At 46.4% G+C, this 25,331-nt stretch overlaps 1 protein-coding gene across 4 annotated transcripts in view; it reads right to left on the minus strand.

Annotated features, from left to right (window-relative positions):
• Positions 1–25,331, minus strand: part of LOC123763990 (uncharacterized) — a 73,358-nt gene that overhangs the window by 30,992 nt on the left and 17,035 nt on the right. For 3 of the 4 annotated variants that reach the window (XR_011229460.1, XM_069330124.1, XM_069330123.1), the window contains exons 2-8: positions 13,785–13,908; positions 11,498–11,581; positions 9,489–9,679; positions 8,742–8,936; positions 7,108–7,249; positions 6,866–7,000; positions 203–286 (exon numbers count right to left, since the gene is read on the minus strand). Coding sequence is in view for 3 of the 4 variants with exons in the window: in XM_069330124.1 (XP_069186225.1) it covers positions 203–286; positions 6,866–7,000; positions 7,108–7,249; positions 8,742–8,936; positions 9,489–9,679; positions 11,498–11,581; positions 13,785–13,908 (955 nt within the window). In the remaining variant the exon portion in view is untranslated. Of the gene's footprint in view, positions 1–202; positions 287–6,865; positions 7,001–7,107; positions 7,250–8,741; positions 8,937–9,488; positions 9,680–11,497; positions 11,582–13,784; positions 13,909–25,331 lie in introns of those variants that run through there. The other variant, XM_045751401.2, reaches the window with a different exon arrangement.

Raw genomic sequence — 25,331 nt, forward strand, 5'->3', positions numbered from 1 at the left:
TGTATATGAAAAGGAGACTTCAACAAACTTAAAATTGGAGTTGATGAGAGAGTTTTAACTCTAATTAGAGTCTAAGTGTATTTTTGACGAGATAAAACGAAGCAAAAATTAATGAATGTATCTTCATGTCTATTTCATTGAGAATATTATGAATGAATGAGGTGAGGTGGTGACCACGCAAGGTTAATGACATTGGTCTTACCTGGGTCATAGTTATTAGGGTAGCCAGGTGATGTGATGGTCGTGGGGTAGGTGACGTCCAAGCTACACGGTGACTTCAGGTGGTCTAAAAGAAGTCATGAAAATATAAATGGTAGTAGAAGCGATAATAAACAAAAGTATTAATATTATTAAAAATAATATTTGCACAAAAGAGCAATTTCGATGCTTTTTATTGTCACGAATTACGCCAATTTATGATACACATTTTGACAACACACTGGCGACCAAAGCATATCGTCACTTTAACAATTCAAATATTTGGTAATTAAATGATTCATAACATTCGATGGTATGCAGTAAATATATTGATTGCCATAAAAAAGTGCAACTTTAACTCTCAAACTCCAACGTAAACTTTAAATATTAACGTTTAAAATAATAATAATGGGAAAATTAGTAGGAGCCACGAGGATGATTCTCATGGCTCCTATGAGAATCCTGTGTTGCTTCCAGAGCAATTCATGTACTCTGGGAGTACCGGAGCATAGGTTCGAATCCTCCTAATGGCTCCTACTGATTTTCCCAATGATACATGACGTTAATGTGATTTCTTTGTGCAATAATAATAATAATAAAACAAAAATTTGCATGCCCGTGTAAAATCACCCAAATTCTCTGGTTGTATAACTTTACTGATCACAAATTACATCTATGCCTTCACATGCCCACTTGGGGACTGTCAGCCCCAACGATCTCAATATAGAGACAAGACAACAACATCCCTTTTAAGGCGTGTAACAATGCACAAACAGCAAGGCCCTAGGGAAGAACATGTAGTCTTTACACATACCCAGATCATAACTAGATATATCCTCACAAACACCAAAATAATCGACAGACACAGCTACAACAGAAGACCAGAAATAGGCTAGGTTAGTTTTTAGTAAGGTTAGCTAACTAGTAAGTTTAGTAAGTTTAGCTAACTAGTAAGTTTAGTAAGGTTAGCTAACTAGTAAGTTTAGTAAGTTTAGCTAACTAGTAAGTTTAGTAAGGTTAGCTAACTAGTAAGTTTAGTAAGGTTAGCTAACTAGTAAGTTTAGTAAGGTTAGCTAACTAGTAAGTTTAGTAAGGTTAGCTAACTAGTAAGTTTAGTAAGGTTAGCTAACTATCAGGAGAGGGAGAGAGTTATCAGGGGAAGTGCCAACCTATTACGACTATATAGCACTGGGAAAGGCTCGGGTTAAGGATTTGGGATGGGACTGGTGAAGGTGGGGATAGGGATAGTGCCTAACCACTTGGGCTGTCGAGGATTGAACGCCGACCTGCATGAAGCGAGACCTTCGCTCTAACATGCAGCCAAGTGGTTGTGCATAACAAGCCAAGCCATCTATCAGCCAACTAACACCAAATTACACTCTATCATCTTCGAGAACACGACGTAACATATACTGGCCCAGACATCATGGAAACACAGGAGATTGGTAAGTTGCAATAGGCTCATTGACCCATAAGGAAGGTGCTTCACCTTCACCTTATCTCATGCTATATATGTTGGAAATTTCCAACACTTTATTACTAATATTCAGTACCTTAAGCCACTAGTCTTGCACTGTTTAACATTATTTACTAACTCTACTAACATATAGCTTAGCACTAAGGAGTTTAGTTTATTTGTTTTTCGTTTTTTTTTGTATATACAAGATTTGTTACATTCTTGTACAGCCACTAGTACGCGTAGCGTTTCGGGCAAGTCCTTAATCCTATGGTCCCTGGAATACGATCCCCTGCCGCGAAGAATCGTTGTTACAATCAAGTACACATTTTACTGTTGAGTTAAACAGAGGCTACAGTTAAGGATTTGCGCCCAGTAAATCCTCCCCGGCCAGGATACGAACCCATGACAAAGCGCTCGCGGAACGCCAGGCGAGTGTCTTACCACTACACCACGGAGACTGTTTAATTACTATTACTATTATCTAAACTATTAATGCGTAATAATGCATCATGCCCCAGAAATTCTAGTCATATGTTGCATCAGCACATGACGAGACGGAAAATTATTTACATTTGAGAGAATCGTCCTAAGTTCTTTTCATTTCACATTCCTTAATGGAAATTATTGTTTAGTAATTTATTGTTACAACTATGTTCAATGGAATTCAGCTGATAATATGTTTATCTTCGTAATTAAACAGTATAGTTTATTAGCTGATAATAATTCACGCGATTACGAATTGTTACTCAAGAGTAATCATAGAAAATAGAATTAAACCGAATAACAGAATTTCTACCCAGCACTCTCATATCAACCAACGTTTATTTAATCATTAGAAAACGAGAATTTATATATTGTCAAATAAGGCAAATTATTCTCTAAAGTTTCTGATACGCCTTAGTCCCATCAACTCAGGATATTAAATAAAGCGTAGAAATATTCAAGGCGTCGTAGCATGTGCGAGTGAGCCCGAGAAAGATAAAGAAGGCAAGCGACGCCATAATCAGCACGGAGAGTATCTGGTAGCTGACCAAATATTACCGTCTTCGTAAAGTAACATCCGTGCACCTACGGACGTCAGCAAGGCGTGGTAGCTTCATTACGTCTCAAACACCTTGTTCGGCACATTATCGGGTTCTATAATTTGTTTCTTAACTATTAGATAGGACGATGTGTCGTTACGAGGCATGACTACCACCAAACTCTTAAGTCGCTTTCCACTCAACAATTCATATTAATTTCCCATGAATATTAGCTGAGTGGTGCTTTCTCCAATAGATTTTACATTTAACTCGTATTTCAGCTGGAGTACCAACGCAAGTGAGGCGAATACTTCCTCGACACTCACGTGTTCCTAGCTGTAGCCTGATGAAACACGATTCTAATCGACGAGTACATGAACACGCGGATCACTTACGTCTATTCATCCCACAGCTCAGCTGTCTTTATAGTTTTCGTAGATATATATTAAAACCAATTTATTTCATAAATAACATTTTCTTGCATATCAATTTATATGTGAATATTTGATTAATGTGTAGTATTCCATTATCACATTATCTTATACATTATTAATTATATTTACTGATTAAACCCCCGAAAGTCTGTGGAGGGATTTGGTTCCTTAAATTATAATATTACAGTTCATATTATACAGTCTTAGATTTCATTTATATTTTATGCAAGATCCATAGATCACTGGTTCTCAAATTTATTCCCTTAATTTATGGGTGGTCCTTGGAAGGTATTCATGATTTTATTAACAATATTATGGACACAAATTTCTACAATATATCCGGTAGTATAGAAACTAGTAAACATAATAATATATTATATTATATTATATTATATTATATTATATTATATTATATTATATTATATTATATTATATTATATATAGAAACATTTTATTGAAAATAAAGAAAATCACTCGGCCTATTAGGCAAATCGGGCCTTGCATAGTAGGCTGAGAAGTGTTTTCTGGCTACTAGGTACGACATATATATTCATATATATGTATATGCAATATATACATATATATTTTAAATATATGTATTGGGGTACCACCTCTTGTTGCGGCGGAGGGACCCTTGGCCTCGAAGAAGAGGATATGTAGTGTCCGGGGGAGCCTTGTGGGGCACCCGGGTACACTCACATATTGTCTTCTAATGACCCTGCACACACACACACACACATATTGTCAACATTATCAAAGGCAGAGTGCAAATGTTTACTAGTTGTTGTGTTAGATTCAGCTGCTTGGAATAACAAGACCCAAGCAGCTCGGCGGTGGTCAGCCAGTAGTGGACTTACGGTGTTTGTGACACACGAGCGTCACTGTATGTGTCTTGTCCTTGTAATTGTTGTTGTTGTTTTAGGTTTAGCTACTTAGAACGAAATATCCATGTAGCACGGGCTCTAGTGAGCCCGTAATTGAGTTTGGTGATTCACGACAACCTTGTTACTGTGATATTTGGGTCAATGTTATAATTGGAGGCGGGGGGGGGGGTTCACGCCTATTCCCCTATTTATTTTTCGCTTCTGTTTAAGCGCACTGGTTTTAGTCTTGTTTTAATATCATTATCTTGGTGGCGGATATAAATGCTCCGTGTTCACTGGTGCGTCCCATTCTTCAACTGCTTTTCTAATCATTGTTGTCGCTGTTTAATTTGCATCTAATGCAGCTGCTGTCGTTGGATTAATGTTGAGTTTGATGCGCAGCGCTTCAGTTGCTTCACATTCCAGTAATGCAATAGTGGCGCCTCTGCATCTGTTCCATATATATGACACTCTTTACCTATTGGGTTTATTACCTCCCAGAAGCACTTGTAAACAAGTCTGAGTCTGTGTATGGCTACTGCAATGTCACTGGATAGCCTTTTGCCGGGCTTGAAAGAATGGTACCCAGTGACTTGTTCGTACCATATTGCAGTGGATCTTCCTTCCGCTACTTTGGCTGTGTGGCGACTCTTGATAGCTGGGAGTATGTTCTTCTTGATTTGCTCCTTAATCCTTCCTTCGTGGTCTAACACTTTCAACTGCAGTGTGAGGTAGTGTTTCATCTGAAGTGTTTCGTGACTTTAACCTGTTATTTAGAACACGTCGTATATGTGATTCTTTGCCCTGTGTGGGAGTGAATATGAACATCATCCTCACTCCGTGTCCTGTGTGGGAGTGAATATGAGCATCATCCTCACTCCAAAAATATCACCTAACAAGACTAGAACTTAGGCAAAAACAGTAGAAAATATTTTGTCGACGAGTGCTTAAAATTAAAATCAATAGTGACCTAGCCTCAGGTGGTGACCTAGCCTCAGGTGATGATCTAGCCTCAGGTGATGATCTAGCCTCAGGTGATGATCTAGCCTCAGGTGATGACCTAGCCTCAGGTGATGACCTAGCCTCAGGTGATGATCTAGCCTCAGGTGATGACCTAGCCTCAGGTGATGACCTAGCCTCAGGTGATGATCTAGCCTCAGGTGATGACCTAGCCTCAGGTGATGACCTAACCTCAGGTAGTGACCTAGCCTCAGGTGATGATCTAGCCTCAGGTGGTGACCTAGCCTCAGGTGATGACCTAGCCTCAGGTAGTGACCTAGCCTCAGGTGATGATCTAGCCTCAGGTGGTGACCTAGCCTCAGGTGATGATCTAGCCTCAGGTGATGACCTAGCCTCAGGTGATGACCTAGCCTCAGGTAGTGACCTAGCCTCAGGTGATGATCTAGCCTCAGGTGGTGACCTAGCCTCAGGTGATGACCTAGCCTCAGGTGATGACCTAGCCTCAGGTGATGACCTAGCCTCAGGTGATGACCTAGCCTCAGGTGATGACCTAGCCTCAGGTGATGATCTAGCCTCAGGTAGTGACCTAGCCTCAGGTGGTGACCTAGCCTCAGGTGGTGACCTAGCCTCAGGTGATGACCTAGCCTCAGGTGATGACCTAGCCTCAGGTGGTGACCTAGCCTCAGGTGATGATCTAGCCTCAGGTGATGACCTAGCCTCAGGTAGTGACCTAGCCTCAGGTGATGACCTAGCCTCAGGTGGTGACCTAGCCTCAGGTGATGACCTAGCCTCAGGTGGTGACCTAGCCTCAGGTGATGATCTAGCCTCAGGTGATGATCTAGCCTCAGGTGATGATCTAGCCTCAGGTGATGACCTAGCCTCAGGTGATGATCTAGCCTCAGGTGGTGACCTAGCCTCAGGTGATGATCTAGCCTCAGGTGGTGACCTAGCCTCAGGTGGTGACCTAGCCTCAGGTGGTGATCTAGCCTCAGGTGATGATCTAGCCTCAGGTGATGACCTAGCCTCAGGTGGTGACCTAGCCTCAGGTGATGACCTAGCCTCAGGTGGTGACCTAGCCTCAGGTGATGACCTAGCCTCAGGTGATGATCTAGCCTCAGGTGGTGACCTAGCCTCAGGTGATGACCTAGCCTCAGGTGATGACCTAGCCTCAGGTGGTGACCTAGCCTCAGGTGATGACCTAGCCTCAGGTGGTGACCTAGCCTCAGGTGATGACCTAGCCTCAGGTGATGACCTAGCCTCAGGTGATGACCTAGCCTCAGGTGGTGACCTAGCCTCAGGTAGTGACCTAGCCTCAGGTGATGATCTAGCCTCAGGTGATGACCTAGCCTCAGGTGGTGACCTAGCCTCAGGTGATGACCTAGCCTCAGGTGATGACCTAGCCTCAGGTGATGACCTAGCCTCAGGTGATGACCTAGCCTCAGGTGATGACCTAGCCTCAGGTGGTGACCTAGCCTCAGGTGATGACCTAGCCTCAGGTGATGATCTAGCCTCAGGTGATGACCTAGCCTCAGGTGATGATCTAGCCTCAGGTGGTGACCTAGCCTCAGGTGATGACCTAGCCTCAGGTGGTGACCTAGCCTCAGGTGGTGACCTAGCCTCAGGTGGTGACCTAGCCTCAGGTGGTGACCTAGCCTCAGGTGGTGACCTAGCCTCAGGTGATGACCTAGCCTCAGGTGATGATCTAGCCTCAGGTGATGACCTAGCCTCAGGTGATGACCTAGCCTCAGGTGGTGACCTAGCCTCAGGTGGTGACCTAGCCTCAGGTGATGACCTAGCCTCAGGTGGTGACCTAGCCTCAGGTAGTGACCTAGCCTCAGGTGGTGACCTAGCCTCAGGTGGTGACCTAGCCTCAGGTGGTGACCTAGCCTCAGGTGGTGACCTAGCCTACACACGAGGCCATAAGCCTACCGTAGTATCCGCCGGTGATCAGGTGACAGGTGCGGCCGGAGGTCCCCGGGGGGCAGACACAGGTGCAGGAGGGGCCCAGGTACCCCTCGTTCTCACACGGGTTCCGGTTCAAGTTACATTTGGCCAACCACGCGTCTAGATAAAGATAAGAGCAACGTTCCCATAAGTTAAATGTTCGTTCAGTTATTGCTGTGTTTGAGTGCGTGAATGAGAGGAAGGAACGGAGAGAAAGAGGCACTGACCGAGGCAGCCGTAGATGGTGTTGGCCAAGAGCTTGTCTCTGTGGGAGAGGCCCATGCTGTACTCTCGCTTCCACAGGCCTATGAGCCCTTGTAGAGTCGGGTCCCGCGTGGCTACTGTGGTCCTCTCATTGGCTGTCCACTCCTGCAACCCGGCACCTCTCTCATTATCCTGTCGTCTCTCTCTCTCTCTGTCTGTCTGTCTGTCTGTCTGTCTGTCTGTCTGTCTGTCTGTCTGTCTGTCTGTCTCTCTCTCTCTCTCTCTCTCTCTCTCTCTCTCTCTCTCTCTCTCTCTCTCTCTCTCTCTCTCTCTCTCTCTCTCTCTCTCTCTCTCTCTCTCTCACTCTAAATATATCTCTCACTCTCTTTCAATCATATCAAATATAAATTTGTTGCTTAAAGGCAAATCCCACAAGAACAAAAGTAGTAAGCTGAGATGCAAGTAACTGTGAGGCGGTGAACAACGGGGGTGGTGGACTACGGGTGTCGGAAAACCCGACACCATTTACTAATATTCAATACAATAGGCAGATGCTGTTTTATATTAACAAATTAACTCATAGAAAATGAGGTACAGTGGAAATTCCCTCCCGTTTAAAATGATATATCATTGCCACATGTCGTCATTAAATTCACCACCTAATAATGGGAATTATTCTTAATACAGCAGTCTTTGGGCTGTTAACATCATAAAATCATTTTCCTTGAATCAACTGAATTATCAGTACCAAAATCGAGTAAAAGTGGGCCCTCTGACCACTTCATGACACACCTGGGACAAGATGCTGGACGAGTCAGTGGGAGGAGGGCCGCAGACAGTCACCATTAATTTAACAAGTCTCGCTGGGGCAAATCAAGCCCCAATAAATTACCCTTGGACCGGTGTTACGAGACTAATAGTGCTTCCGTTATTAACACCAAGTTAGCCTACAATAAGGGAAGTGTCTTTTCCGGTTCCTATACTATCTAGCTTATTATTGGCTTTTAACATTTAGATTTAGGAATGCAGGTTAGCACATGAGCCGAGACACAAAACAAGGTAAGTATTCTTTGGACTTCATCTAATAAATCATTACTTTATTTCCTCTGATATAACTGTCATATTTAGAATTACTGCTATTATCGTGTGTGCCCATTGATAGGTGTAATTGAAGAGGAAGTAAGTAAGTAATTATCAACAGAAGGCACCAAGCCGGGAAGGCTGTGTAGCACCATCAAATGCGCGGGATAATCAGAGGGCGCTAAATATCACCAAGGATGACAATACGAGAACAAAAACGCATAAGGCGAACGATATCAAAAGTATCCGATTCACCAAGAATACTATCGAGGGACAAGCGACCGCAGGAGAGGTCGGAAAACAAGACACACACGCTTATCCCGTAAGTCAGGACATTCAACAAGGATATGCACGACCGTAAGAGGGACAATGCAATTTGGACAATAAGGGGCAGGGCGGCACTCCATCATGTGTCCATGAGTTAAGAGAGTATGGCCAATACGCAACCTCGCCAGAGCCGTTTCCCATCGCCAGTTACGGTGGTAGGAGGAAGGCCACGAGGACTCACCAGTGTGTGGTAGTGGGACTCACCAGTGTGTGGTAGTGGGACTCACCAGTGTGTGGTAGTGGGACTCACCAGTGTGTGGTAGTGCATGACAGAGGAGAGGTCGTACTTGATAGAGATGTCCAGCCAGTGTAGTTTATAGAAGTTGAAGAGTTCGTTCTTCAAGATGTTGTTCTCGTTGACGACCACGTGGTCGTCGCGGTCAGGTCTGCGAATTTCGTGGTAGAAGCCGACAGCGTGCCCTACCTCATGCACCACGATACCAACCTGTTGAAGCACACGTGGTCTCTCTAAGGTCACCATTAGAAGCACACATGAATGACTGCAAATTACGAATCTCACATGCGCCCCAAGAAAATGGATAGCATACCCCACAACCTTTTAATGTGATACAGACCCCCAATACTATTGAACAATATGCAGATGGTATATCAAATAAGTTAGTGGAATTGTAATCGTTCAAGAGATGCTACTGCACATCATTGTATTTCAAGACATTAAATCTAGAACAATCGAGGGAAGTGAGATCGCCCTCTTGGTGAAAATCTATTGGAAACTTATAATAATATAAATCGTATAGGTCCCTAATCCACAGGATTATATATTAGACATGGTGACCATAGCGAACAAGTGGATGATAGTAATAGACATGGTAACCATAAGTAGCCATACGAGAAAACTCACTCACTCACTCACTCACTCACTCACTCACTCACTCACTCACTCACTCACTCACTCACTCACTCACTCACTCACTCACTCACTCACTCACTCACTCACTCACTCACTCACTCACTCACTCACTCACTCACTACCTACCTTGTTGCAGTTGTCGCCGATGGAGATGTTCTGGCCGGTAGCTCCCTCGATGCCCACTCCGCTGCGACACCCCGCCAGCTTCCGGAACTGCAGGTGTGGGAGGTCAGTGTCGTTGACTGGGAGGAACCTGAGGCAGGTGTGTTCCTCCCAGTGGGCCAGACCCTTCATCACCGTGGCCCTCTCCGGCTCCGCTGAGGACACGCACCAACACAATACGGGTTAACATGTGATAACACACATCTTTTTTTTTTGCAGGGATATTCCTGCGCGGGCCGTAAGCCTCTGGCTGGCCCACTGGGCGGGCCCTAAGCCTCTGGCTGGCCCACTGCGCGGGCCCTAAGCCTCTGGCTGGCCTACTGCGCGGGCCCTAAGCCTCTGGCTGGCCCACTGCGCGGTCCCTAAGCCTCTGGCTGGCCCACTAAGTGTTGCTTGTTTCTGTTTTACTTGGGCGGAGTATGAGTATTTATGACTCATATGGTCGCTTCAGTAAGATTTTGCCCCTATGTGTTTAACAATTTCTTCTGCTCTGTTGAATCTTAGTTGAAATCTTAATGGGTTTGTAACTTTGCACTGTGTTAGATATATAATATGTGTTAGATAATGTTCCAGTGGTCTGGCGGGCATTTCTCCACAGTGCTGACTTAACATATGATATCGTCCACTGGAAGATTAAAATGCGAGTTGGCAGAGTCCTGTGGAAGTTGAGTGGGGCTTGGAGGTAACGAATAGTGTCTTGGGTGAATTGAATGACGTAAATATGTATCTAATATGATCTTACGAGAACTTGGAAGGGGATTGTAAATTCCGGAGTATGTAAATTAGACTTTCTTAATCCCTCTTCTTGTGGAAGGTTTTTAATTCCTGTGACTAACTTTGTCACCCTCCTCTGTACGCGCTCAAGGTGAATTTATGTCCATTCTTTTTTATGGCGACAAAACCCACTGCATAATCTAGATAGGAAGGACCCTGACAATGGTTAAAACTAAATAATAACATTACATATTTGGTCAGATGGTGGGCTTGAGGCTTATCAACTGCAGGAGTGTTATTAATGCACTGACAATAGATTACTGATTATCTAGCAAGAATATTCTTACTATTATATATATATATATATATATATATATATATATATATATATATATAATATATATATATATATATATATATATATATATATATATTTATATATATATATATATATATATATATATATATATATATATATTATATATATATATATATATATATATATATATATATATATATATATATTTATATATATGGTCCCACTGACCTCTTTTTGCATTCAGGTTTGACCAGTTTAACATTGTCCAGCTGATATCTGCTATACCATGTATCCTGGATATGGTTGGTATGTATCACTCTGGGTGGTATGTATCCCCCAGGGCCCCAGGGAAGCAACAGAGCTACATCCCTCATGTTCTGTAGCTGAGCAAGAACATGGCGGCAGACATTTTCATTCCACTATTAACTAAGCGCAATGAATGTTCATTTTCAAGCTTATAGATAATACTATGAAAATAATAGCGGACAAGGCAAAACAAGGAAAAACAATAAAAAGGCTGAGTGAGTGAAGCAACACACTGCAGCAACACACTGAAGCAACACACTGAAGCAACACACTGAAGCAACACACTGAAGCAACACACTGCCGCAGCACACTGAAGCAACACACTGAAGCAACACACTGCCGCAGCACACTGAAGCAACACACTGCAGCAACACACTGAAGCAACACACTGCAGCAACACACTGAAGCAACACACTGAAGCAACACACTGAAGCAACACACTGCCGCAGCACACTGAAGCAACACACTGCAGCAACACACTGAAGCAACACACTGCAGCAACACACTGAAGCAACACACTGAAGCAACACACTGAAGCAACACACTGCCGCAGCACACTGAAGCAACACACTGCCGCAGCACACTGAAGCAACACACTGCAGCAACACACTGAAGCAACACAGGGGATACTGACGCGTGAGGAAGGTGTAGGGGACGACGGCGTCCGGCCACAGTTGCGTCAGGTCTGCGGCCTTCCGTCGTACTCGCACCAACGTTCCTGTGGGAGGGAACATAACAACATAAGTACATATGAACAAAGGTTACTGCAGAAGATCTATTGGGCCCATACGAGGCAGCTCCTATATATAACCACCCAATCCCACTCATATACATGTCCAACCCGCGCTTGAAACAATCAAGGGACCCCCACCTCTAACACGTAACGCGGTAATTGGTTCCACAAATCAACAACCCTGTTACCGAACCAGTATTTACTCAGGTCTTTCCTAAATCTAAACTTATCCAATTTATACTCATTGTTTCGTGTTCTGTCTTATGTTCATACTTTTAATACCCTAAAATATGTAATACATTTTTCTCTCACACACACATATCTCCAGGATGCAACCCGTAACAACTCCCAGATATTTATTTACCATTAGGTGAAAGGAGGCAACATGTGATATAAACTCTACTCATTTGTTTTTGCCACGACCGTGAATCGAACCTGGGCCCGTTCAACTACGACCTCAGAGCGCTGTCTGCTCGACTGTGTGTATGGAAGCAGAGGGGTGAGACGGCGCCCTGGTGGGAAAGGTTACGATGTGGGAAGCGGAAGGAAATTGCTAAAGAAGGAATGTAGAAGAATACTGAGACAAAAAAAAATACATAAGAGAGAGAGAGATGTCGGTGTGGGACAATGTTGGCAACTGGTGACGTCTATCAAGAGGTGGATAGTAATACGATCATCATGAGCACGGAGGATGAATATTACCATCATGGGCATGAGGCTATGTTGTGACAGCTTGAGCCTTCACACGTGTAATTGTGGTGGTGGGCGGGGCAGAGATCGGGTGGTGGGCGGGGCAGAGATCGGGTGGTGGGCGGGGCAGAGATCGGGTGGTGGGCGGGGCAGAGATCGGGTGGTGGGCAGGCCAGAGGTCGGGTGGTGGGCGGGGCAGAGGTCGGGTGGTGGGCGGGGTAGAGGTCGGGTGGTGGGCGGGGCAGAGGTCGGGTGGTGGGCGGGGCAGAGGTCGGGTGGTGGGCGGGGCAGACGTCGGGTGGTGGGCGGGGCAGACGTCGGGTGGTATGCAAACAGGGAAGTGTGGGTGGAGGGTACACTTGTGTTAGGTTGATTTGTTTAGGGGAGGAGGGCGTAACCCTGACCCCCCACCACACACACACACACACACACACACACACACACACACACACACACACACACACACACACACACACACACACACACACACACACACACACACACACACACACACACACACACACACACACACACACACACACACACACACGAGTGGTACGGTCATCAGTGGTGGTGGTGAACTACTCATCACCTTGTCCTCGAAGGTCCCACCACCGTCATTACTCAACCTAAACAGCTACCACCATTACCACCAAAACAACTACCACAATCTCAGCACCCAAAACAGCTAACACTACCACCACAACAACCAAAACAGCTACCACCAGTCCCCGTATCGTAGCGGTAACACACTCGCGAGAAATTTAGCCAGGTTCGTACCCTGGCCGAGGAAGATTGACTAGGCTCTAGTCCACAACTGTACACCGCTCTTCACCCAGCAGTGATTGGGTGTCTGGTTGTTAAACGATTAGAGGATGGTGTTCACCACCACCACAACCACACCTACCACCACCACTACAACAGCTACCAAGGCCACCACATTCTGCTACCACAATTTAACTAGCAACAACCAGCACTTTAATATATTGGTATTTTATATTATCCCACCCTGTAAGTATTATATATATTTACACATACATATAAATATTGATTCTTTAATTGGTAAATATACGTTAATATTAGAATTTACATGCATGAACAATAAGTTAAAGCTTATAAACTCTCAACACCTGCCACTCTAAGTGAGTCTCCCAGAAATTTGTTTTCTTTTCATCTGGAGCTGAGAGAAAACGTTAGCACCTGTAGCCTCCTCTATTTTGACCAAGAATCATATATTATTACTGCAAATGTTACGTAACAATGATAAGTCATTACACAGATTCAGAGAGAGAGAGAGAGAGAGAGAGAGAGAGAGAGTGAGAGAGAGAGAGAGAGAGAGAGAGAGAGAGAGAGAGAGAGAGAGAGAGAGAGAGAGAGAGAGAGAGAGAGAGAGAGAGAGAGAGAGAGAGAGAGAGAGAGAGAGAGAGAGAGAGAGAGCGAGTGTTTATCCTTCTGTAATGTGCTCACAATATGCAAGACAGTAGGGATATAGACTAACCATACCCAGAGAGGCAGTCACCATCGACACCACGACCGCATGCACCATCACCACCATCATCATCACCATCACTCTGCTCCTTCCGCACCGTCAGGAAGCCACACTCTCCGGACACACCCCACACCTGTAAATAGTACACACACACCTGTTATACAGTACAGCACAGTACAGACATGATAGGAAGGATAATTTTCGCTAAACAGTGCAAAGAACGTCGTATCAGTCTCCCCTCATCACCCCATATTCTCTCCCCCATCTCCCTCTTGTTTTTCTCTTCCTTCATCTTCCCCTTGTTCTTTCTGTCCCCTTATCTTCCTCCCTACCGTTATCTTTCCCTGACCTGCCCCCTCCTGTTATCTTACATTTTCACTGCATACTATCTTCATCATTGTAATCATCTTCCCTACTCAATATCTTCATCAGTATAACCCAAATGAATTAAATTAATATTTTTCGAGTAAATCATGAAGCTTTGCGAGTAAACTGCGGGAGTAGCTCCAACACTTGGTGAAACACATCAGCGAATTCATATCAGACTTCATGGCCATCGCAAATGAGAGTTGGCGGGAGGGTTGGGTTAGAGGCCGATATAACTTGAAATGTGGCTCTAGAGCCGATTCTGATCAGCCTATGTCCGTCCTGTACCCCACCCAGTCACCCTGCAAAGTTGGGTGAGGCTAACCCCAAGTGTCTAGCCTCCAGCCTTTGGCAGTAAGACACACGCAAAGAACCTTCCTACCTACCTACCTACCTCTCTCTCTCTTATAGGTATAGACTAGAAGAGGTACCCGGCGGTGCCCAGGCCTGCTTGTCTTTCCCCTTCCCCCCCCCCCGCCCCACTCTCCGTAAAGAACTCTAGGGACTCTGACATCCATCTTTCACCGATTTTCTACAGATAGGTTCACTAGCGGCGACCCCGACCAGCCCATGTCCGTGCCTACACCATTGGGCCTCTAGTGCTCGCCTGCGCCTTGCCGTCCCTGTGGTCACTGATGCACGAGCGGCTGTGTTTGAGCACGCCAGTACGTCAAACGTGCTCTCATCTGTCGTAATTGAGAGGGAAAAATTGTTAGATATGAAACAGTCAATGACATCATTAAGTATGACTACAGCCATGTGTCCCACACAAAGGGAGTCCCCAGATGTGCAGACCTGACAACAGTCCCAAGCGACCAGATGGAGTTACTCTGCAACCTTGGAGGGAGGGTATACATATTTTCTGGGGCTCCACACGTACATCTCCACTGGTTGGTTCTTATCTACGGTACAGTGAACATGATGGTGGTGGGCCTTCCACCTTCAGGGGACTTTCAGAAAACCAGTTGCATGCAGGCTTTGGACAATTGTTATAGGAGCGTGCCAATATCCTCTGAGGCTCTAGGTCTCTCAGTTACTCAATTGGGAAACCAGTGGCACAGAAGCACCAAATTTCCTGCCGAAGCGTCTCAGAGTCCAAGTCCAGAGAGGAAACTTCTGCTCTATCATGTGGACTCTCATGATATATATATATATATATATATATATATATATATATATATATATATATATATATATATATATATATATATATATATATATATATTATTAATAAATATGACCGAAAAAGTAAGATTAATAATTCTAACACGAATTTTCTCAATATTTCTTATGGTTTTTTTCACAGTTGATGGTAATTGAAAAATCAATTCTCCAAAATTCAATTTTATTTCTAGTCTGACGTGACACTTGAACGCGTTTCGTAATAACTTATTACATTTTCAAAGACTTTAGTTTACACACACACACAACTATAACTTTGCAAACGCTAAACAGAGTTTAAACAGCTTTGGTTTTATACCTGCAATTGCGTGAGGTGATATGTTACAACAGTTTTGGATGAGGTGAAAACAAACTTTCAACACAAGACAGAACACGAAACAATGGGTATAATATTATTTTAAGTTAAAGGGAAGAATGGAAGTAACTGCAAAGGGCCTATTGGCCCATATTTCTTGATGCTTCTATATTGGTGCGGAGTCTTGAAGTGGGTAGAATATAGTTGTGCATTAATTGGCTGTTGATTGCTTGTGTCGACTTCTTAATGTGTAGTGCCTCGCAGATATCAAGCTGCCCGCTATTGCTGTATCTATCGATGATTTCCGTGTTTTTTGTTAAGACTTCTCTGGTGATGGTCTGGTTGTGGGAAGAGATTATATGTTCCTTAATGGAGCCCTGTTGCTTATGCATCGTTAATCGCCTGGAAAGAGATGTTGTTGTCTTGCCTATAAACTGAATTCTTTGAGGCTTACAGTCCCCAAGTGGGCATTTGAAGGCATAGACGACATTGGTCTCTTTTAAAGCGTTCTGCTTTGTGTCTGGAGAGTTTCTCATGAGTAGGTTGGCCGTTTTCTTGGTTTTATAGTAAATCGTCAATTGTATCTTCTGATTTTTGTCTGTAGGGATAACGTTTCTATTAACAATATCTTTCAGGACCCTTTCCTCCGTTTTATGAGCTGTGGAAAAGAAGTTCCTGTAAAATAGTCTAATAGGGGGTATAGGTGTTGTGTTAGTTGTCTCTTCAGAGGTTGCATGGCGTTTCACCTTCCTTCTTATGATGTCTTCAACGAAACCATTGGAGAAGCCGTTGTTGACTAGGACCTGCCTTACCCTACAGAGTTCTTCATCGACTTGCTTCCATCCTGAGCTGTGGCTGAGAGCACGGTCGACATAAGCGTTAACGACACTCCTCTTGTACCTGTCCGGGCAGTCGCTGTTGGCATTGAGGCACATTCCTATGTTTGTTTCCTTAGTGTAGACTGCAGTGTGGAAAACTCTGCTCCTTTCCATGACTGTTACATCTAGAAAGGGCAGCTTCCCATCCTTCTCCATCTCGTAAGTGAAACGCAGCACAGAATTCTCGAGTGAGGAGCCAGGATGCTCATTGAGAAGATTAAGCCACCACAAGGTGCCACGGGCATGAATAGTCCGTAACTGGTAGATTTTTGGAGTGAATATGATTTTTGATCGTGAATAATTTGGTCGTGATGACAGTTGTTGTTGTTTTTGTTGGTTTAGATTTAGCTACTCAGAACGAAATGTCCATGTAGCACGGGCTATGGTGAACCCGTAATCAATACAAGACAGGATTGATGAATGATGAAGATTAAGCCGCACAAGAAGTGGCACGGGCATTGAATAGCCCGTAAGGAGGAGCTGTTCATAACAGGATTGATTGATTGATGAAGATTAATCATTGACTGATCAGTGATTGGTAATGACTGATCAGTGATTGGTAACTGGCACAGTAGACAAAGAAATGTTTATATCAGGATCCAGTGGAACAAAGGTCTTTATCGATGGACATTGGAACTTGAGACGAGTCGTCAGAGAGACGTCAGGAAGAACGTGTCAGTGTGTTGTAAATGCAGGGACGGGATAGCAAGGCATGTTGCTGAAAATACTGAAGGACGCTACCGCGAAGAGAAAGGGAGGAAGAGAGGCGAGAAGGGCGAAGCATAACAGCTTTATTAACCCATTAATTCCCCTCCAGAGGAGCAACGCTTGATCTCTATGTGACAAGAAAGGCCGCCACAAAAGGGTATATTTTCGTCTGGTGTGGAGGAGGCGGTCGGGTTATGGTTTAAGGAGAGGGGTTAAGTAGTGTGCTAGAGTGACGGGAAAATTAGATCACTGTCTGGGTGGCTGGCTAGGTTAGTGGGTCGGTGAGTGGGTGGGAGGATGAGTAGCGGGCGTGGCTGAGGCGCTAGCGAGGCAAGTGGGTGAATTGGTAGGAGCATAGATGAGTATTCATGGGTAAATGAGTACCTTGCTGGCAGTTTTACGGCTGTTTATCTTCTTGCCTGACTGTCTGTACGTAGACAGAATGATGAGAGACAGGCAGCCTGGCGGACGGGACGCCGGCTTGCTTCGCCCACACGGGATAATTTACGAATTCCTTGAGGTCTTTCAACTTGGAGACATGAAGTGCTGACCATATAAGTGTTGATATGAAGTGCTGACTCTACTCTGACACGTCTCAGCCGTGAGGTGAAGCATGAGCTGTGAGGTGAAGCATGAGCTGTGAGGTGAAGCATGAGCTGTGAGGTGAAGCATGAGCTGTGAGGTGAAGCATGAGCTGTGAGGTGAAGCATGAGCTGTGAGGTGAAGCATGAGCTCTGAGGTGAAGCATGAGCTGTGAGGTGAAGCATCAGCTGTGAGGTCAAGCATGAGCTGTGAGGTCAAGCAAGACCTGTGAAGCAGGCAGGAGGAAGAATGTGTTCAGAAGAGAATGACGGAGTCAGTGAACGCAAGGGACCTGCGCCACGAGAGTCTGAGTGTTTCAGGAATAATGCAGGAAGAGATGCAGCGGGAGGTCAGCATGAAGGCCTGCTGGTGCCCCACACTCACGCATGGCTGCCAGAGATGCAGCGGGAGGTCAGCATGAAGGCCTGCTGGTGCCCCACACTCACGCATGGCTGCCAGAGATGCAGCGGGAGGTCAGCATGAAGGCCTGCTGGTGCCCCACACTCACGCATGGCTGCCAGAGATGCAGCGGGAGGTCAGCATGAAGGCCTGCTGGTGCCCCACACTCACGCATGGCTGCCAGAGATGCAGCGGGAGGTCAGCATGAAGGCCTGCTGGTGCCCCACACTCACGCATGGCTGCCAGGCGCTGATGCAGCTCAAGACCAAAAATTCAAGAGTTATAAGGAGATAAACTAACTAAAACAACAACGGGAGTCTGTGGGGATCACATATCAATCAATCAAGGAATACGTCCGGAAGGTTGGGTCATATCGAAGGAATGGATGTTGACTGAATGGTTTGTTGAAGTGAATATTTGAGTGTATTTAAACTCATATTCAAAGATATGAGGCCAGGAAGGCCGGGTGGAGACTGAGCAGACATTGTGAGTGTGTGAGGATGCGGGGAGTGAGTGTGTGAGGAATGTGACCGTGTTCTCATGCCGCCCGGATAAGGGATATGCTTGTTTAACAGCTCGTGAGTTCTCACTTAGGTGGCAGGGGATGGCTGGTGTGCTGGCAGGGGATGGCAGGTGTGCTGGCAGGGGATGGCAGGTGTCCTGGCAGGGGATGGCTGGTGTGCTGGCAGGGGATGGCAGGTGTGCTGGCAGGGGATGACAGGTGTGCTGGCAGGGGATGGCAGGTGTGCTGGCAGGGGATGGCTGGTGTGCTGGCAGGGGATGGCAGGTGTGCTGGCAGGGGATGGCAGGTGTGCTGGCAGGGGATGACAGGTGTGCTGGCAGGGGATGGCAGGTGTGCTGGCAGGGGATGGCAGGTGTGCTGGCAGGGGATGGCAGGTGTGCTGGCAGGGGATGGCAGGTGTGCTGGCAGGGGATGGCAGGTGTGCTGGCAGGTGTGCTGGCAGGTGTGCTGGCAGGGGATGACAGGGGGTGGCAGGTGTGCTGGCAGGGGATGGCAGGTGTGCTGGCACGTGTGCTGGCAGGGTTGAGTTGGGTTATGGCAAGAGACAAGCGTACAATTTAGGTGAAGCTCATATGATAAGGTCATGATGAAAGGAAAGTTCAAATGTCATATTAGTGTTGATTATGAGTTGTGGAGCGGCGCCTTGTGCGGTGCGGCCCCACCACCACCCGCCTCCTGCTGCTCCAGTCCTGCTGCTCCAGTCCTGCTGCTCCAGTCCTGCTGCTCCAGTCCTGCTGCTCCAGTCCTGCTGCTCCAGTCCTGCTGCTCCAGTCCTGCTGCTCCAGTCCTGCTGCTCCAGTCCTGCTGCTCCAGTCCTGCTGCTCCAGTCCTGCTGCTACTGTATCTGTGGTGTTGTCTTCACCTCGTTGTGCTTGCGGGGGTTGAGCTCTGCTCTTTCGGTCTGTCTCTCAACTGTCAATCAATCAACTGTTACTAACTACTAATCTCCCCCCTCCCCCTTCCCTACACACACACATTCAGGGAAGCAGCCCGTAACAGCTGTCTAACTACCAGGTGCCTATTTACTGGTAAGTGAACAGGAGCATCTGGGTGAAAGAAACTCTGCCCATTTTGTTTCGTTTGTGTGTGTGTGAGTGTGTGTGTGTGTGTGTGTGTGTGTGTGTGTGTGTGTGTGTGTGTGTGTGTGTGTGTGTGTGTGTGTGTGTGTGTACTCACCTAGTTGTACTCACCTAGTTGTGCTTGCGGGGGTTGAGCTCTGGCTCTTTGGTCCCGCCTCTCAACCGTCAATCAACAGGTGTACAGGTTCCTGAGCCTATTGGGCTCTAAAATATCTACACTTGAAACTGTGTATGGAGTCAGCCTCCACCACATTGCTTCCTAATGCATTCCATTTGTCAACCACTCTGACACTAAAAAAGTTCTTTCTAATATCTCTGTGGCTCATTTGGGCACTCAGTTTCCACCTGTGTCCCCTAGTGCGTGTGCCCCTTGTGTTAAATAGCCTATCTTTATCAACCCTGTCGATTCCCTTGAGAATCTTGAATGTGGTGATCATGTCCCCCCCTAACTCTTCTGTCTTCCAACGAAGTGAGGTTCAATTCCCGTAGTCTCTCCTCGTAGCTCATACCTCTCAGCTCGGGTACTAGTCTGGTGGCAAACCTTTGAACCTTTTCCACACTCACACACACACACTGTGTGTGTGTGAGTGTGTGCGTGTGTGTGTGTGTGTGTGTAATTACCTAAGTGTAATTACCTAAGTGTAGTTACAGGATGAGAGCTACGCTCGTGGTGTCCCGTCTTCCCAGCACTCTTTGTCATATAACGCTTTGAAACTACTATATAACGTGTGTGTGTGTGTGTAACTACCTAAGTGTAATTACAGAATGAGAGCTACTCTCGTGGTGTCCCGTGTGTGTGTGTGTATTTAACTAGTTTTACTCGCCTAGTTGTGCTTGCAGGGGGTTGAGGTTTGGCTCTTTCTGCCCGTCTCTCAAGTTTCAATTATTCATTTTTTTCACAAACACACACACACACACACACACACACACACACACACACACACACACACACACACACACACACACACACACACACACACACACACACACACACACACACACATAGGAGTCATTGCTGTAAACAACCGATTGCTGGAAAGGCGGGATCCAAGAGTCAGTGCTCGATCCTGCAAGCACAAATAGGTGAGTACAAATAGGTGAGTACACATCGTCTGAGTGAGTCAAGGGAGGGTAGACACGTGAGGCCGCGCTCGTCGAATAAGGCTTAATAATTCGGGACATCAGAGAGATACAAGGGAACATTGTTGCTGAGTGAGAGTACGGAGTGTAACACACCGATTAGTAAATAGCAAATTCTACTAAGGGGAACAAGAAGCTGATTACTGGTGATATATAGTGACAAGTTTGAGTTACCTACGCCTGGCAGCGACGTGGACACCAGCAGGCCTACAGAAGCAGGACAACAGTATTTCTGACACCTATTTGTGCTGTGGGATGTTTTGGATGGATGGTAAGGCCTCTCAATAAGTCAGTCAATCATATGGCGTACAGTGTTCTTGCAATATAATAGTTAGTCTTGGATGGATATAAGTTAAACGGAAACGAACCTCAAGAGACAATATACAGCTCACGTGGGAACTAGTTTAGTGGCACGTAAGTGTAAAAAAACCACTACGCCCTACACCGGACAGCCACGCACCTTCTCTCACCCCCCCCCCCCACCCCTCACCATAACACCTCCAACAGTACACACACCCTCCCATATGCCTCCTACTCTGAACCGCCCACACACACCCTCACCATCCCCTCAAATAGCCCCCATCACCACCCCTATTCATCCACCCATCTTTCCCCAATCTATTCACCGCTCTCCCTTGCTTTCTCCCTCTCTCCACCACTCCCTCGCTCTTCCACACTCCCCTCTCTCCCACGCCACCCCGCTACCAGTTACCCCCTCCCCCACCGTATCACCCCCTCTCACAATAAATACACACAGACACACAAACACACCTAAAACACCATCCCCACCCATCCAGTACACACACACACACGCACATGCACACACACCCTATCTCGCCCTCCTCTCTCTTCCCCTTCTCCCTCTCCTTTCCTGCTCTCTCTCTCTCCCCCTCTCCCCTTCTCCCTCTCTCTCTCCCCTCCTCCCTCTCTCTCGACGGTAGAGCGACGTTCTCGCTTCTTGCAGGTCGGCGTTCAATCCCCGACCGTCCAAGTGGTTGGGTACCATTCCTTCACACCGTCCCATCCCTGTGCTATATAGTTGTAATGGCTTGGCGCTTTCCCCTGATAGATAGCTACGGAAGATCCGACCGAGATATTGCAGTCAGATACTAATGACAACACGCCACTTTGGCACTCCACTACTCTGGCACTCTGTCACACTGACTTGCTAGCACCCTGGCACTCTGGAACTCCCTTAATCTGGCACTCTGTCACACTGACTTGCTAGCACCCTGGCACTCTGGAACTCCCTTAATCTGGCACTCTGGCACACTGGCTTGCTAACACTCTGGCACTCTGACAAGCTGGCACTCTGGCACTCTCCAAGCAAACTACACATATCGAGTGTGAATATATGACTACTGAGTCCTTCTAGATCCTTGTTGTTGGGGGAGGGGGTAGGTAGGACAGGGAGACTGGAGAGAGAGAGAAAGGAGGGGAAACCTTGTTACAAGGGGTTAACCTTGTTACAACTGGTTTTGCTGTGCGCCTGCGCACTGTGCCTACGAGGACATCGGGTCACCGCGGAGCTCAACGAGGCAAGGTCAACCGGTTTCACCAGCTGCGTGACGTTGATCACCGCCGACCATAACACTACTAAACCACAGTTTTAATATTCGCTTTCCATAATGTGTTGTTATGTTGTGAACTTTTATTATGGGACGGTAAACCACGGTGGGATAGTTATACTGGGACGGTAAACCACGGTGGGATAGTTATACTGGGACGGTAAACCACGGTGGGATAGTTATACTGGGCGGTAAACCACGGTGGGATAGTTATACTGGGACGGTAAACCGCGGTGGGATAGTTATACTGGGACGGTAAACCGCGGTGGGATAGTTATACTGGGACGGTAAACCGCGGTGGGATAGTTATACTGGGACGGTAAACCGCGGTGGGATAGTTATACTGGGACGGTAAACCGCGGTGGGATAGTTATACTGGGACGGTAAACCACGGTGGGATAGTTATACTGGGACGGTAAACCGCGGTGGGATAGTTATACTGGGACGGTAAACCGCGGTGGGATAGTTATACTGGGACGGTAAACCACGGTGGGATAGTTATACTGGGACGGTAAACCGCGGTGGGATAGTTATACTGGGACGGTAAACCGCGGTGGGATAGTTATACTGGGACGGTAAACCACGGTGGGATAGTTATACTGGGACGGTAAACCACGGTGGGATAGTTATACTGGGACGGTAAACCACGGTGGGATAGTTATACTGGGACGGTAAACTACGGTGGGTTTATGGGCTAGTAAACCTTAACCCTCCATGCGTATCTATTACGACTGCCCTCGTAGCCGAGACACAGCGGAAGGTTCCATGTGCAATTCCGCGGCGGAACAGAAGCGTTTGGGCAAAATTTTACTTCACCCTATGCCTCTGTTCACCTACCAGAAAGTAAATAGATTTCAGTGAGCTAGACAATCGTTGTAGGTTGCATTTTGGGAATTGTGGAGCTGCACAGAAACACAAAGTTGATCCCTAGTAAATGTTAGGTAATGAAGACCAAACCACACACCAGAAGCTGAAGAGACGACGACGTTTCGGTCCGTTATGGACCGTTACCAAGTCGATCATTATCAAGGTAATCAAACGAGGTGAAGGGAGCACGAGGCCAGACTCAGGGTGCCGAATGTCAGACGAAATCCTCCACAAAACAGAGAGAATATCCAGGAATTGATACATCACCGAACCTGTCTCCTGAAGCCCACATCAAAAGAATATCTTCAGCGACGTACGCGAGGCTGGCTAACATTAGAACTGTCTTCAGAAACCTGTGTAAGTAATCATTTAGAACCTTGTATACCACATATGTCAGACCAATCCTGCAGTACATGGCTACATCATGAACCTCTGTCCATACCTTGTCAAGCAAGACACGAAGCTGGAGAAGGTTCAAAGGGATGCCACTAGTCTAGTCCCAGAACTAAGAGGCATGAGTTATGAGGATCCTTTTGTCCGGTCGTGATGGTCAAGTGGATTAAGGCGTCCTGTAGATACCAGTTGCATTGCTCCTGGCAGTATGGGTTCGAGTCACTTCTGGGGTGTGAGTTTTCAGTCGCATATAGTCCTAAGGACCATTCAGGCATGTACGCATTTGTGTTCCTCACGTGAATATATATATATATATATATATATATATATATATATATATATATATATATATATATATATATATATATATATATATATATATATATACACACACACACACACACACACACACACACACACACACACATACACACACAGAAAAAGACCTGGGAGTGGACATAACACCAAACCTAACTCCAGAGGCTCATATAAATAGAATAACGTCAGCCGCATTCTCTACTCTGACAAAAGTCAGAACATCCTTCAGAAATTTGAATAAGGAGGCTTTCAGATCACTGTATACCGCCTATGTGAGGCCAGTCTTAGAGTATGCCGCACCATCCTGGAACCCCATCTAAAAAAAACATAAGGAAGCTCGAAAAGATGCAGAAGGTCGCAACGAAGTCCCAGAGCTGCGAGGGATGAGGTACGAAGACAGACTGAAGGAACTAAACCTGACGACGTTATGAAGGAGGAGGGAGAGGGGGAGGACATGATCCAGACATATAAAATACTTAGAGGGATTGACGAGGTGGAAACAGAAGAAATGTTTACAATGACAAACAATAGAGGAAGAGGGCACGGATGGGAGCTTGAGACTCAGATGTGTCAGAGTTGTCAGAAAGTTTTCATATATCGTAATAGTAGTAAGTAAATGGAACAACCTAAAGGAGCAGAGTGTTGAGGCTAACTCCACTCATAACTTTATTAGCAGATATGATAGGGAAATAGGACAGGAGTCATTGCATTAGAACCCCCCCCCCCCCCCCTAGAAAAGCGGGGTCCAAGAGCTAGACCTTGATCCTGCAGGCACAAATAGGTGAGTACACACATTTAAGCAAGAATCACACGATCCCATCATACCCAGACTGCGTCAGCAGGGCCAAGCAGTCTCAGAAGAAGAATGTGTCACTTTGGTTGAGATCAAGTGATAAGCGACCTCAAGGTGACGTCAGGAGGCCTGGCCGCCCCGGGGCCCGTGATGCCCGCTCTACATCAACACTGGGGGGACGAGGCCTGGCCGCCCCGGGGCGCGTGATGCCCGCTCTACATCAACACTGGGGGTACGAGGCCTGGCCGCCCCGGGGCGCGTGATGCCCGCTCTAAATCAACACTGGGGGTACGAGGCCTGGCCGCCCCGGGGCGCGTGATGCCCGCTCTACATCAACACTGGGGGGACGAGGCCTGGCCGCCCCGGGGCGCGTGATGCCCGCTCTAAATCAACACTGGGGGTACGAGGCCTGGCCGCCCCGGGGCGCGTGATGCCCGCTCTAAATCAACACTGGGGGTACGAGGC

Source organism: Procambarus clarkii, chromosome 23 (assembly GCF_040958095.1).
Source record: "Procambarus clarkii isolate CNS0578487 chromosome 23, FALCON_Pclarkii_2.0, whole genome shotgun sequence".
In the NCBI taxonomy this organism is placed as follows: domain Eukaryota; kingdom Metazoa; phylum Arthropoda; class Malacostraca; order Decapoda; family Cambaridae; genus Procambarus; species Procambarus clarkii.